At 37.1% G+C, this 15,170-nt stretch overlaps 1 protein-coding gene across 1 annotated transcript in view; it reads left to right on the top strand.

Moving 5' to 3' along the window:
- malrd1 (MAM and LDL receptor class A domain containing 1) overlaps positions 1–15,170 on the top strand; it is a 55,351-nt gene that overhangs the window by 38,848 nt on the left and 1,333 nt on the right. Inside the window, exons 21-31 of the mRNA XM_036217416.1 lie at positions 1,971–2,151; positions 4,266–4,394; positions 4,468–4,629; positions 6,758–6,915; positions 8,235–8,436; positions 8,757–9,035; positions 10,154–10,279; positions 11,303–11,369; positions 14,043–14,134; positions 14,225–14,321; positions 14,391–14,451. Coding sequence (XP_036073309.1) covers positions 1,971–2,151; positions 4,266–4,394; positions 4,468–4,629; positions 6,758–6,915; positions 8,235–8,436; positions 8,757–9,035; positions 10,154–10,279; positions 11,303–11,369; positions 14,043–14,134; positions 14,225–14,321; positions 14,391–14,451 — 1,554 coding nt within the window. The remainder of the gene's footprint in view (positions 1–1,970; positions 2,152–4,265; positions 4,395–4,467; positions 4,630–6,757; positions 6,916–8,234; positions 8,437–8,756; positions 9,036–10,153; positions 10,280–11,302; positions 11,370–14,042; positions 14,135–14,224; positions 14,322–14,390; positions 14,452–15,170) is intronic.

The following is a 15,170-nucleotide window of genomic DNA, read 5'->3' as shown; positions in this document are numbered from 1 at the left end:
GTGGAGAACTTTTTTTTTCAAGCTTTATTGAACAAAATGCAAGTATACAACATGAGAAATAATTAATGCAGTATATGATGTACAACACAGAAACAATGTTAAATAGCCAGAAGAGTCAATTAATTAAATATTTGCAGAACATTACATATTTCAATAGTTTTGAGAGCCTTTTGTTTGTAGATTTATATAAAAATGTACATCTTTAAGTAAGTATGGTGTTTTATTATAACATTTACATTTATGTATGTCGAATTTTGCCAGAAGAATTAATACATTAATTATACAGAAGTGGAGAACTTTAAAGAAGAAGGATTTTTTAGTTTTTAATTGTATTTTTCTTTTAAGAAAAAAATGCTATTTATTCATTTATGCCACTAAAATGAGAACAAAAGAGAGAAAAATCCATCAGTTTTAAGAAGGGAAGTGCAAAAAATATAGATTCATTTGTACTTAAACTTTATATATTTTTATTGGCTCATGAAACAATGAAGTTATGTTACTATTTAGTTTAACAGCAGCAGTAAGTAGGGGAAAGGATGACGACTAAGCAGACACTGATAGAAAATGTCATTTTTGAATGTTTTTTATTAGACCACATGTGCTCAAGATGATCCAATGTTGAACATCCTTTATTAAATGTAAAAATCAGTGGTATAGTTTGTAAAAGAAAATACTGTTTTCCCTTTACATTTCAATGTTTTGTCCATTTAAAGCTACATATTATTAATAAAAATACTAATTGTAATATTGACATAAATATAAGGCAGTTTAGTGTTTTTCTACTTTGATGATCCAACTGGGTTTGGTCAGGAAAAACAAACCAGAACAGCTCATTTACTGTTGAAGGTTGCAGACAGATCTAAGGCAATTTATTATTTATTTACTTTTTTTAAACACAGAATTTGTTTTCCTCAAATTACAGGGACAATTTATCTTATTCTCTGAATTGGTGGTTGTTGCTGAGAGCTCTCTGTTTACACTGCTAGTTTATAGCCCCTCACATCTCCAAGCTAGCATTGCTGGTGCAGCAAAATAGTGAGCAATATTGCTGCTACCCAGACGTGTAGTTCATTTCATTTGTTTATTTATTTGACAGGGACATTGCACATTAAAAGGCGTTGCTGCCAATGCACCAGAGTTAGCTCGAGTGCTATTTTTCATCTGCTGTTCCAGGACGGATGGTAAAATTGGGTCCCTATTGAAACATAAAATTAGAAAAAAAATATAATCCAAGCACAAAAAACATTTTTGAGCCACATTTCTGCTTGTGCCCTGCTCAACTGCATTTTTTTTGTCTGATTCACAGTGATTTAAATAGAGAAATACTCAGAAATGTAATTTCAAGTTTAATTTTCTTTAAATATGTCCTCATCATTAGAAAAAAAATGATAAAAACACCATTTTCATTGGAGTATGGATCTTATTCCTGTTATCCTCTTTAGCCATCTCCAGGATAAATGTGGTGACAATGAAGTGATAATTAAATATATCAGGTCACATTGCTGGCTCATTGGGTAAAAAGTCCACAAAGCTCCTTTCAGATCTGAATTCGCTGCTTTTAAACTTTATTAGACATGATTAAGTGCCTGGAAAATACCACGGGAAAGGCAAAGTGGATCTCGAGAGGAATACACCGGGGTTTGTCTTCTAATATGTTCCATATGTTGCACGAGAGATATCCATTACCATAACTCAAAAAGAGCCGTCTGAAAAGCAGCTCTCCGGGCAGGGAACTTATTACTAGCATGTTATGCTAATGAGAGTTTAATGACTCCTCTCTTGTGGAATTCAACCTTTCCCAGGAGCATTTCATCCAGAACTCAGTTTCCATCGACGTTCGTTGAAGCTGCATTTTGTTGACATGAATGGAGATGTTAAAAAGCTCATTTCTGCTGCAGCGTCGAATGCACTTCCAAGTATGTTAAGTAAAAACACATGGTTGCTTTTTTTTTTTTTTTTTGTCTCTGCAGACAGAAAATGACTTAACGGAGGTGTGGAACAAAACGGGACATCAGGGGAACGAGTGGAACCACGTTGAGGTCCCTCTGAGGAAGCTGAGGAACTTTGAGGTGATATTCGAGGGCATCCGGTCCAGAGACGTGAGCGGAGGAGCCGCTCTCGATGACCTGGAGTTCATTGACTGTGCACCAAGTAGGTCACATGTGTGCTTAAATAAAATAATAAATAGAATAGAAAAGATGGATGTTGCATTGGAATCTCCCCACCTGGTAAAATCATCATTGACTGCTTTTCATATATCTTTCATTTTAATCTAAATTAATGAAAAGCTTTTTTTCCCCCTATTTTTCTTATTTAATTTGATTTCTAAAATAACTCTAAATAATTAAAACAAAATATGAGTTAAAATGTCCATCCATCCATCCATCCATTTTCTTGACCGCGTCATCCCGTTCGGGGTCGCGGGGGTGCCGGAGCCTATCCCGGCTACTGAAGGGCGAAGGCGGGGTACACCCTGGACAGGTCGCCAGTCCGTCGCGGGGCCTCAATCACACACACATTCACTCTCACATCCACACCTAGGGGCAATTTAGAGTCACCAATGAACCTATGAAGCATGTTTTTGGACGGTGGGAGGAAGCTGGAGTCCCCGGTGAAAACCCACGCATGCACGGGGAGAACATGCAAAGTCCACACAGAAAGGTCCCAGCCGGGAGTCGAACCGGGGCCTTCTCGCTGTGAGGCGAGAGCGCTAACCACTTGCGCCACCGTGCAGCCCGAGTTAAAATGTGTACAATGTTTCTATTGCTATTGATTTATAATCTATTAATTGTCTAAATTAATGTATAATTGCGGCACTTTGGTTGTCACTTTTTTAAAATGCATTTAACCCTTAGTTTAATGCTTTTTTAAAAGGTTTTTACTGCTTTACAGTTTGCTTTAGTAATTTAAAGTAATCACATAATTAAAGCCGCTACCTGCCGCCCTCCCCGCCCAGCTTTACGCATCACCCTGATGTCTGGTCTGAGATGTATGTGCAAAATTGATGGAAAAAACACTTTTTTTCAAAATGGTGGCTTTTCTGTTTGTTTTATCGCCATAGCAACCATTTAATGTTTTGTTCGCCTGAGGTCGCCGAACAGATTGACGTTAGTTTCATAAGAATCGGCAAAAGTAAATTTTTGGATTTCCTTAGCAACAGAGGCTATTAGCTAACCACGCCCACATTCCTTATATGTTGATATCCTATGATATAATAATTGTTACAGCTTCATCCTGGGATCAACATATTACATTTTGAAACTAATCCATATACATTTTTATGTGTATAAAAGTTAGGATGAGTGTTTCACTGCTTTTGAGGTCTTTTAGGGACATTTTACGCTTTTTTTTTTCATTATTTTTATCGTATTATAAACAATTTGGTCTTTGCAGTCAGTGATTGCTGCTGCGGGTTATAAAAACTCTGAAACTCTGCAAGAAAAATTCACTTTGAAGTTGTAAATTTGGTCACATATCTACTGCAAACATTGAGATCTAACTGTTTTTATGTTTTATTACAAAGTTGTGAAGTGCATAAGATATCATTTTAAAAGATATTTTCAAAAACAGCAAAAACAAGGTCAAAATGTTGTAAAAATGTGTGAAAAAAATAGGCGAACTAAAGGATTTATTTAAGATTTTGTCACAATTATGCATCATTATGGCACTACAACTATCCCAATCCTTTTATTTTAAAGAACCAACATATTAATTCCAACAGATAATTAAAAATAGATGAAAAGTTTAGCTTGGATTTAGCTTAAAAACATAAAATGCAGACGTCTCTGTCTTGCTTTCCTCCATTCTCCTTCTATCAAATAATGATCTTCCCAGGTAAAGATGATTATTCTGTGAAATGATTTCCTGGTTGTTCCATCTGATAGTTCGGGGCAGGAAATGGATTCTGTCACTAAAAAACTCAGAGCGAATTCTCCCTTCAGATCCGCTCGCAGACCTGAAGGCAGAGACAGCTTTTCTGCAGGATGACATTGTCAGACAGAGGATGTTTCATGTTCACGTCCGCCGCAGATGCAACAAATTAAACAGAACCTGGCTTTGGGATAAACATGTACAAAGAGTCTCTGTTCTGCTGAGACGATTTCCTTCACAATCACAAAAACATGCAGTAAACACGGTTACAGATGGAGACAGAAACAAGACATTATTTATATATTATTTTCTGTCAAAAATCGTAAAAGGAAAGCTTATTGGAAAAAAAACTCCTTTAATCTCACATAAAGTCTTAGATGTGCTCATATTTTTAGGAGCTGGAATACCAGGAAGTTGTCCTACAGTCACAGACTTCGTCTGTCAAAGCGGCCATTGCATCGAGTCCCACATGGCGTGCGACAACAAGCCCGACTGCTCCGATCAATCCGATGAAATGAACTGTGGTAAGAAAACAATTATTAATTATCAATTAATAAAGTACTTTTGCATCTTAATGTACATTTTCCTCCCTTTTAGGTCACATCCACGACTCACCCGGTGCTTGTGATTTCAACATGGAGGAAGAGGAGTGGGAGGAGAGGTGTCAGCTCTTTCAAGATGCTGAGGATGATTTTGATTGGAGGATCGGTCGGAGGACGGAAACTCCAGGAGCTGGACCTCAAAGTGATCACAGTGCAGGTTTGGTTTTTTTAAAGTATATTTATGTCGAAGGATTTGTCATTTCAAGAAAATAAATACATTTGCATCAAGAAAAAAAATAAAAATACTGTCAACTACTGCATCAAGCAGATAATTGTCTTACTTTTTTATTATCCTTCCAGTTGCATTTTACTAATTAGCCGTTGGAAGACAAATGATTCGTTAGCTTAAAGATACCAATTAGTAGAAGTCTCTCTGGGCAAACCATTAAACCCTTTAGTTTCCTCAGTGTGAAATTATTTGTTCAATTCTTACAGCATTAAAATGCCAACTATTTAAAGTAATATCATAGAAAAAATTTACATGTTCAAGTGTTTTGGTTTTTTTTTGGTTTTTTTTTTACATAAAATAAAGTGCTTTGTAAGGTTTTGACTGGAGACTGTAGAAAAATATTCTTAGAGACAAAAAATAAAAAAAAATTGACAAATGGAGAAAAAAAAGACGATCAAAGTCATTTATTTCTGTTAAAGTGGCAAGGTTTTTGTAATATTTGAAGACTTTTTTTATAATATTATATTATTATTTATTATTATATTATAATGTTATATTATAAATAATATATAATATATTAATATATTAATATTTTTCGTTTTTTCCATCACAAATAAATTGTGGATTTTACACTTGAACACTAAATCTGATTATTTAACTTGTTTACTTTGGTTTTATTCTGTCTCATAATTACTAGTTGTGTGCCAAAATATCGATTTTGCAATATATCGTGACATTTAGTCCTGCAATTGATTCTCAATGGGTTTTCACTAAGTATTAATTTTTTATTTTCCTTTGAAGAGTCTGTTAAACGTTATATTCGTCATCCTTTGGTGAGACGTTCCTCTGGAGGGAGATAGGGGGCGATGTTGCCAGACTGGGTGTCGTTTGCAGCAATGTTCATTTTTGTTTTGTTGTTTACATCAATCTGCTGTTCATGTTTACATTATTACAGAATATTCCAATTCAATTGGAATCAATGTTTGTCAAAGACGTAGTATTACTGATTTTAGCAATCCTGCACAAAAGTGTTTATTATATGTTGCACAAAATAAGACACCAGTTGTTTATTATGATTGTGTTCAAGATAGAAAGTAAATAGGGATATATTTTCCTAAAAAATGTGTGTTCTAATATATATTTTGAGTTATTAGAGATGATTTTTACCAATATCATGAGTCATGTAATTGCACTGCTGCAGAACCAGAACAATTCACTAAATATTACCAGCAATAAAACATTAGTAGTTTTAGTGGACGTTTCCCTTTATTGCATCTATCAACACATTTACTTTGGCTGTGTGGTTTAATGTGCAGATTACTTGTTTGTGCTCTCGTGTTTTTTTATTAAAATATTAATAAAAGTGTCAACCAGATAATCTCTCAGCGTTAAGAAGAAACAGCTTCAGGTTCCAGCTCACTGACAGCTCAGTGCCTTTGTAGTTGCAGCTTGACAGCTGGGAAACAGGCGCTCCGTGTGAAAGTGGGGTTAATAAAACATACTGATGAATGTCAGTCTGAGTCAGAAAATGTTAATTATTGGCCAAACAAAATCATTTTTGTTGGATTCACAAGCATTCAGATACACACTTTGGAGAAAAGTCGTTTTTTCAGAACTCTCCTCATGTGAGATGTTACTTTAATAGTTCCTAAGTCAGTGCTTTAACCTCTGATGGGTCGATCGAAGAGATAAATTCGGTCGTTCAGTCGAGGACAGGGCTTATGATCTTACAACAGAGTTAATCAATAAACCAGATTCAATGCAACAGTCTAATGATTCTGCAGCACAAACTGGCTGTAGAGTCAGTGAGTCAAAGAATCTGGTGATCCCCCCTTAACTCACGTGGAAGACTCCCTTTTGGCTTTGCAGAGATGTTTTCTCGTTCGGACAAATTGAAGACGCTCTGCAGCTTTTGGCTGCAGGTTTGAACATTTCTCTGCAGCCAAATTCCGTCTGTACTGGAAGCAACAGAGGAAAGTTATTGGATTTCTTTCCTGCTCTGAAGCTGAAATTGGATGCCAGCGCTGTGGATTACTTTTGTTCATCATCAATCTTTCCAATAAGTAAAGATGTTGCACTAATGTGCCACATGCTGCTTTTTTTTCTGTTTCTGTAGGGGGTGGAGGGAGTTTCTTGTACATACACTCAGCCCCCCAAAGAGAGGGGGACGTTGCCAAGGTGACAACAAGAAATCCGTTTCCTGCCAGTATCGGCGTGTGCCATGTCCGCTTCTGGTTCTTCATGCATGGATCTGACAAGATGGGAACACTTAAGGTCACCAAGACTCAATTATCTCTCCCCTTTTTTGTTACTCAGCAAAATCCTAGTAAAGTTAATTTATTGTTGCTATTTATATTTTCAGTTTAAAGGATTTATTCAAATTTTATGTTAAAAAAATGCATGTTTTGTCTCATGAAATGTATCAATCAAAGCACATAAATAAAATTAACTCCATTCATTTATATTTAGGTACTTCAAATAAAAAAATATAAAAAAACATATAAACTTATAAACAAATTTAATTTAAAAAAAATCTCAGAAACACAATTTTAAGCTTAATTTTGTTTATACATGTCCTCCAGCATCAGAAAAATGCCAGAATTACATGTTAAAAACACAAATAAATTACAGATTAACCCTTTAACACCAGAGCTCCAGTGTTTATCTTATTTGAGTCATTAATTAACAAAATCAATGTTGTTATCAGACTGTTGGAATTACATTAATTGTGTTAATGGCTAAAAAGTTACAGATTTTGTATTTAAACTTCAACGACGACACCTCAGGTGTTAAAGGGTTAAATTACATTATACAAAATTTAGTTTTTAAGCTGTTTTATTCATGAGGATAATAATAATTTTTGCTTTTATGTTAATTTTTAGCAAAAATAATAGATTTTCTCATAGTTTTCTAGTAGAACTTTCAATTCTTGCTGTATGGAATGTTTTAGCTGCTTCACTATCCAATAATAATTAATTTATTTCTTGTTTTGTCATATTATTTTTTTTAAATAAAATCATATAGATTACAGATAACAAATGTAAATTCAGTTCATCTCAGAAAGAAGTTTGTGCTGGATACTCGAATTTTCTATTTCGAGTTTCAGAAGTTACACATTTGTTGGTTTTGTCTTTTTTTTTTAAGGAAAACGTTTCTTCCTTGTAAGTGTTTATTTGGAGGGCGGCTGGTTCAAGTCCCAGTGAGGAGGTGGAACAAGTGCCCATCACCTGCACCACCTTTCCTGCCTTAAAGAAGCAGGGCTTACCTGTGTTCTAGAGTGCAGGAGTCATATTTCAAACATGTAAAACATTACAAAAAAAGACTTTAAAAAATAAAAAGTCAACGTAATCACTTTTTTTTGGAAAAGTCACAAACTGAATTAAATAAATAGACGTTTGAAAAGGGGATTGTGAAGCAAATGCTTATTTAAGTCTATCCCTTTATGTGTTTTTTAAGAAACTTAAATAAATCACAATATATGAATCTAAACAGCATTACAGTAACTTTCAATTTTTCCTCTGTAAATCCTATAAATTGTTATCTACAATAACAACTATTTACCTAAGAATCCATTTTTAACATGATCTCTCCAGGTCTACACTGCAGGACCCAGCGGAACTCCTTTGCTGATGTGGGCAGCCACCGGAAACCATGGCAACCAGTGGAAATATGCTAATGTCATCCTGTCCAACACGGCGTCTTTCAGAGTGACCTTTCAGGCGGAGGTGGGAGGGGACATGTGGACAGACATCGCCCTGGATGACATCTCGTACACTCCAGAGTGTATGGTTGCAGGTAAAGGGGGAAAAAAAAAAATCACATTTTTTGTTCCTTTTCTTCCAATCCTCCTGACAACAATTCTGATCCTTTCCATTTCCAAACACCATGGCCCCCTGGGAACAGATGTAGTGAGTTAATGGAGCCTGTTGCCCCGTAGGTCTAAATAAATTCCTTGCGGGTCAATGTGGAGAAACAGATTTGGAGGGTAATGGGGAAGAAAAGCAATTGCTTCCTTTCCTTCAATCTGAACTTCCAAAGAGGAAGAACTGAAGCTAAAATATTTCTGAAGCTTCCTCATAAATGATCATCCGGCTTTTATCCGTTTGCATCTGTAGGTCCAGTTACTCCACATCCTCTGACCTGCGCTGAGGATCAGTTCCAGTGCACGTACTCTTTTCAGTGCATCTCCGAGAGCTGGCGGTGTGACGGAGAACCCGACTGTATGGATCACTCTGATGAAGAGCGTTGCCCCACGGTGGTACCTGGAACTCTTCCTCCTCAGGACGACTGCCCCGCTGGGCATTACCAGTGCTCAAACGATCTCTGCATCCCCTCCATCCTGCGCTGTGATGGCGTCCTGGATTGTCCTAACGGAGAGGATGAGTATCTCTGCCGTAAGTAGAGGAGTTTAGACGACGATATTTTAATAAATACTGATGATAAAAAGTTGTGATTCAGATACATAAAACTAAAGGTAATTAACTGAAATAAAATGTTTATTTTAGGGTAATTTTCCAATAAATTAGAGTATTTCAACAAATCTTTCAACAAACTAGACGATTCATTCCTTTCAATCTCACACTATCCTCCTTGTGAACAAAAACCCAAAATACTTAAGCCAGAGAGGGCAAACCACCTTCTCAGGGTTAAAAACTGCAGCCCATGACTTGGAGAAGCTAATTCTCATTCCTGCTACCTGACACTAGACCAGGAATAGCCAACTCCAGGCCTTGAGTGATGCATTCCTCCATGTTTTACAACATACCCAACTTTGACGTGTTTCTAATTGGCTGGACACACCTGAGCCAGGTTATCAGTCACGAGTAGGGCTTGAATATCTGGAAATCATGCAGACACGGCGACCCTCGAGGCCTGGAGTTGCCTATCCCTGCACTAGACTATTACCTTTCACACAGAAGCCCAAAACAAGCATTTACAGCGGCTGAAATGAGTTTCTCTACCGTGTTACAGGGCGCTCCCCCAGACAGACGTGAGGAGCTCTACCTGGCAACTTCTTCCCAGTTTACCAATAACATTTTCTGAAACTAAATAACACATCCTTTAAGAACTAGGAACAATAATAACAAAAGCATATTAAAAAGTTTCTCCAGAGTTTATCCAGGAATGAGTTTGCCGATTAGTTTGATGGTTAATTCAGTTTCCATTTCTAACATCTTGTTCCAATTTCCTCCAGTTTTACTCCAGAGCCACATTCCTGTCTGACTTGGAGCTCTTTATTACATTCGTGTTTCAGAGCTTTTGAAGCTTTAAAGCTTATTATTCATTTTACAACCAAACTATATTTGTGCTCATTTTAGTCAGCATTCTCTGTGTTCTTAATTGAAACCAGGTATAAAATTGCCAGCGTCTCCATAAATAACCAGAATTCTGATGAGTCATATTTTGGCAGGGAACTAAAACACATTCTGATACCTTTAAGCCCCTTTGATTTTATGTTAATGTTAGATTTAGCAGTCACGCTTTCTTTGTGTTTCATTATCTTTTTTACCAGCGCTGCTGAAGTGCGAGCCGGGAGAACTGGTGTGTGAAAGCTCCCCTGGTTGTATCCCACTTTTTAAGCGCTGTGATGGCTTTGCCGACTGTCTTCCGTTCCATTCGGATGAATCCAGCTGCTATGGTAACATATCTCTACTTACACATCTACTACTTTCATAATTTCCTGACAGGATTGCATTTTAATCACATTTCCATAAATTGCTCCAGGATTAACGTAGTTTTTCAAAAATATTTCTCTAAAGGAGTAGAATGCATCTGTTATCTCTGTCTCCTCTGCCTCAAAATGCTCTGGAGATGTCCGTCAGTTCTGATTTAGCTGCTGCCAACCTCCACTCATCTCTGCTCATTTCCAGCCTGCAGTGAACACAGGCTCTCCTGACATGTTGAAGTCTGGCTGTTTAGTCTTCAAATCACACCTCCCAGGGTAGTGCAGGTTTCCAAAACTCCGTCCATTAAACTCTCCACTCGGGGTGCGATCGCTGCCAAGCCACAGCCACCAAACCAAGGATGTGACACAGTATCAGTGTTTCGAGCAACCAGGATACGCCGCTAACATAGACTAAAGCGAGTGACAGGAGACGTACTGTAGAGAAGGAAATACGTTCTCTGACGTGTGTATATTTAGAGTGCAAGACGTGTAACATGTATATTAATATCCTGCAGGAATATGAAACTGATGCATTCAAATTTATTCTATACTAGATGAGACACTAACAAGAAATTATTTGTAAACATGAATGGCAAAATGGCAAAAACGAAAGGTTCAGGACTCGATCCAGACCAAATAAAGCCGATTCAGTCCGGACCAACTGACTTTACAGTTTGGATACATGTTGTCTCCGTGACTAGAATTTTATTATATTAAAAACATATTCTTGGTAAGACTTTTTTCTTACCTCATTAACAGATTTTGTTGTTTAAAGACAATTCTTCAAATATGATGCACTTCTCTAACAAGTGGATCATTTTTGCTTTGTTTGATTTTATTTGTAAAGTTTGAAGTTTAACTGACTCAATAGATGATCTATGTTTTATCTAAAGTTGAGCAGCTTTTTGCACACACATTTTTTTTAAAAATAGTTACTGTACAAATAGTTTGGATTAAGCGTTCACTGATGGCTAACTTTCCTTTCTTTATTCCCAGAATGCCCGGCAAACTTTTGTCTGGGTCGTGGTTTGTGTGTTGCAGAGAATCGTGGGCCTCATTGTCGGTAAGTTTGTCATCCACACAGACGCTAACATGAAACCTGTCGGGTTTTTTTTGTTTTGAACAATCTCTACATAATCGAATTCAAAGTGTTCTCCAGAAAAACAGCAGAAATACAAATTACAGTTGTATATCTATAATTAAATATCACTTTCAAACAAGACAAAACGAAATGAGCACAGAAAAAAAACTCCTCGGTTCTCTTACTCTGATTCAAAATAGATATTTAGTCTGTACTTGAGGATCGTCAGGGGTGAGAGATGGCGATCACACTCGCTCTTCTCACTCTACTTGTCACACTTTATCTCTCTTTGTGAGAATTCAGACACGGAGATCCAATCCGTCTTGGCCTTTTTCCTTGAAAACGACACGCTCTCTGAACCATTTATCCCCTCCGGATTAAACAGGATGGTTGTCCCGTCCTTTATCAGAAAACATCCCGAGATCTCTGATTCTTATAGTCAATATTCAAACATGGTCCTTGAATCAATCACATAGAAATAGTCTGTTAACAGAATACATTTTAGCTTTTAAAATGTACCCAGACTCTATGATCTCCATTTATTTATTCTTTTTTATATTATTAGTCTTCTGGCATGTCTGTAAGAGATTTTATTGTAGAACTAATAATACAACAATAGGAATTTATTCTAAATAAAATATCTAAATACATTGTTAATGTACCGATTGAAACTCACTCCTATTATTATACTATTTTTTGGTATTTTAGCTTTTTTTTGTGGCATTTTTCTAAAAATGGAGGACATATATAAAGAAAATTAAGTTCAAAATTGCATTTTTTGAGTATTTCTTAATTTAAATCATTATGAATCAGGAGCAGACAAAAAATGTCTTTTGAAAAGAAGTAGAAAATGCACCGGGTGGGCCACAAGCTCTCAGTAATGAGGAGGGGGAAGGAGGCGGGGTTATTCCACCCTAACGGTCCCGCCCACAACTCAGAGGTGAATTTCTAATGAAATAAAGCTGAAACTATGTCCAAGAAAACAACAAGTTTTTTTTTTTTTATTTTGGCAAGAAAATTGCATAATCGTGATCAAAATACCTCTTGGAAAGCTGGTTGGAGAAATATATTTTTATATTTATACCTGCAACTCGGGTGTCGGGTTGTAACCTTTGAATTAGAAACTGTACCTGACATGTTGGCAGATTTTTTTTTTATTGTTTTTGCCTTGAGTTTCTGTGCCACAGCTTAGCCTGTCAGCTGCTGTCAGTCCAGCTTAAGCTAGTAAGAAGAAAAAAACCAAAAAGCATTATTTCTACTCTTAGAAACACATTTTTCCCTATTTAATGATAAAAATGAATCATATATATATATATATATAACTGCTTTATGTTACACAAATCCTGGCTCTCTCACCCCATCAGCCTCCTCATATTTCATTTCCGTCCCTGTCCAACATTCCCTTAATGCGGCGTCGCCACCACTGCCTCCTCTCATTATGCAACAGGACTTTGCCCTGGCGTTCACTGCTCGCCGTGCTATGGAGCTCCTGAAACGGTTCCAGCTCTGACAGCAGCAGCAGCAGAACCTCCTCCATTCACGTCTCCTCTGTGCTGGGCAGAATCCCCCCGGGAGGCGAGCCAGGAACAGCTTACTGCCGCCTCACAATATGAACGCTGACCACTCTGAACGAAAGTGACACAATCTGGCTTTGCTCAGAGCAGCATATTAGAGGGAAATCACGCCGACGTTGACCAGATGTTGACTGATTATCACAAGAGAAACTCCTTCGCCTTGAGAGGAAGTAACAACTGGACATTTTTAGTTTTTCTAAACACAGATTCCTTCAATATGAAGAGAAATATTTCAATACAAAGTCGATTTTGTTTGTACCTATCATACATAACATGCTTAAAAACTTGTGTTTTTTCTTAATTTTTAAAATATTTATTTGAGAACTTCTGTCAAGCATAAAATTTATGCAACAAATTCGCGTTCCCTGCCCCTCTTTCGTCACGCTACAAAGTCGCTACTCGTCAAAAACTGTGTCCTTGTCTGAGCTTGACGCCGCATGTGGGAGGAGCAACCAGCTAATTCTTTTCAGATGATCGCTATAAGGAACACTGTCTGTGGATATCTCACTTAGAATGGTAATCATGTCTCCACGTTTGGGTTTATAAGATTATTGTTAAAAGATTTCCCCGATACAGGGGGCTGTGTCTGGATGACAGCCTCTTCCGGGGTGTTTCTGTGTCTCTGTGGCTGAGCTTGAACATTCTCTGTCTCGTATGAACCCGAAGGGGACAAAATAAAATTAGGAGATGTTTTTCTTTTTTCTTTTAATGTCTGGATGAGACTTGGTGTCATATACCCACAATTAATCATTCCTCCTCCATGATGATCTCCTACCCACACGTCACTGCCAAATTTCAGTTTCTGATTGGTCACAGTTCAGCGTTTTTTCACGATTTAGTCTCAAAACGTTTAGCATGGTGAATTTCTGGTGGATCATCAATGAAAACCCATTTTGAATGCAGAGGCGGGACTTAAAAACTTACGTAGCGATGCACAAATGCGAGCATTCTGGACGCTAAAAGTACGTCTATTTATATACTCGCCAGGATCGGTGTGAATATACCTTCAAACATTTATTTTTAAAAAATTCAGTTGTGAATGAATACACATGTGCTGAGATGGTAACATGTTTCCCTGCAGGTGTCAGCCAGGGTGGACAGGAAACCGCTGCCATGTGAAGGAGAAACCGTCCGTCACCGCCTCTCCACCAACAACAGAAGACACACAGCTGGGTAACCACAAAACTCACCTCTCCTCTTGATCCAGCTTTATTTAACCGTCAGCTGATTTTAATTATCATTTCAAAACCTTCCTTTGTTTAGATTCTGTGTATGCCGGCATCGCCATCGGGCTCCTGCTGCTTTTAGCCGGAGTTGCTGTTTGTGTTCTTGCTTTGTGCAGGAATAAATGCCACACCAGGTGAGTTGTGTTACAGCGGTTGCATTTCCTTGCTGTTGTCAAGTGATGATGTGTTTTTTTTCCACACAGAAAACACAACGCCATGGACTACGGGGTGACGTATGACCCTGACTTTGACCCGAGAGCAGAGGTCAGCTGACAGAAATGTCCAATCAATCACCAGCAAACACATTTTAGCTTTGCTTGGCCACACTAATCTAATTTTTTACTGCTTTTGTGCACACACGTATTCAGTCAGTGGATCACACCTAATATTAAAGTGGGTCAGAAGGGGCTTTCTGCTAAATTAGATTTCAGATTCAAAGTTATTGATTTTACAGTCTATGAGTGAGTTTGTGTTTCTTTGTCTTCTGTGGATTATTGCAAAAACAGACTTCAAAGACAAAATCAAGCAGAATAATGCCTTCTTTAATGCAATCTGTACAGAAATGTTGATATTAAACCATGGATGCCACAATTCTGGATCGAAAATCAAACCGTTTACACTATTGAACCGAATTGTGGGATAGTGAATTGTTGCATCGCCACTATGTTTACATTTAAAGCGTCAAATACATGCTGTGCTAAATGTATGAAGGATTTATTGTTTTATTAAACACCAAACTTAAGAATGTTTTTCATCATAGTTTCTTTCTTATTAGCATATTAAAAGGTTTTTCAGAATATCTTGGATTTTTTCTATTTTTTAAATATACAAAATATACAAATTTGTGACCCAAAAATCAAAAATGTGAACAGAATATTTGTGAAAGTGAATCATGGAATCCCTACTAGAATCTACGGTAGCCCGGAAGTCCATATGAAAACAAATTAACACAAAAACATTCATATTAAGAATCACTACAACAA

The sequence above is a fragment of the Oryzias melastigma genome, linkage group LG20 (genome assembly GCF_002922805.2).
Source record: "Oryzias melastigma strain HK-1 linkage group LG20, ASM292280v2, whole genome shotgun sequence".
Classification (NCBI taxonomy): domain Eukaryota; kingdom Metazoa; phylum Chordata; class Actinopteri; order Beloniformes; family Adrianichthyidae; genus Oryzias; species Oryzias melastigma.
The sequence above is the reverse complement of the archived record's forward strand: the minus strand, read 5'-3'. Positions and strand labels throughout refer to the sequence as shown.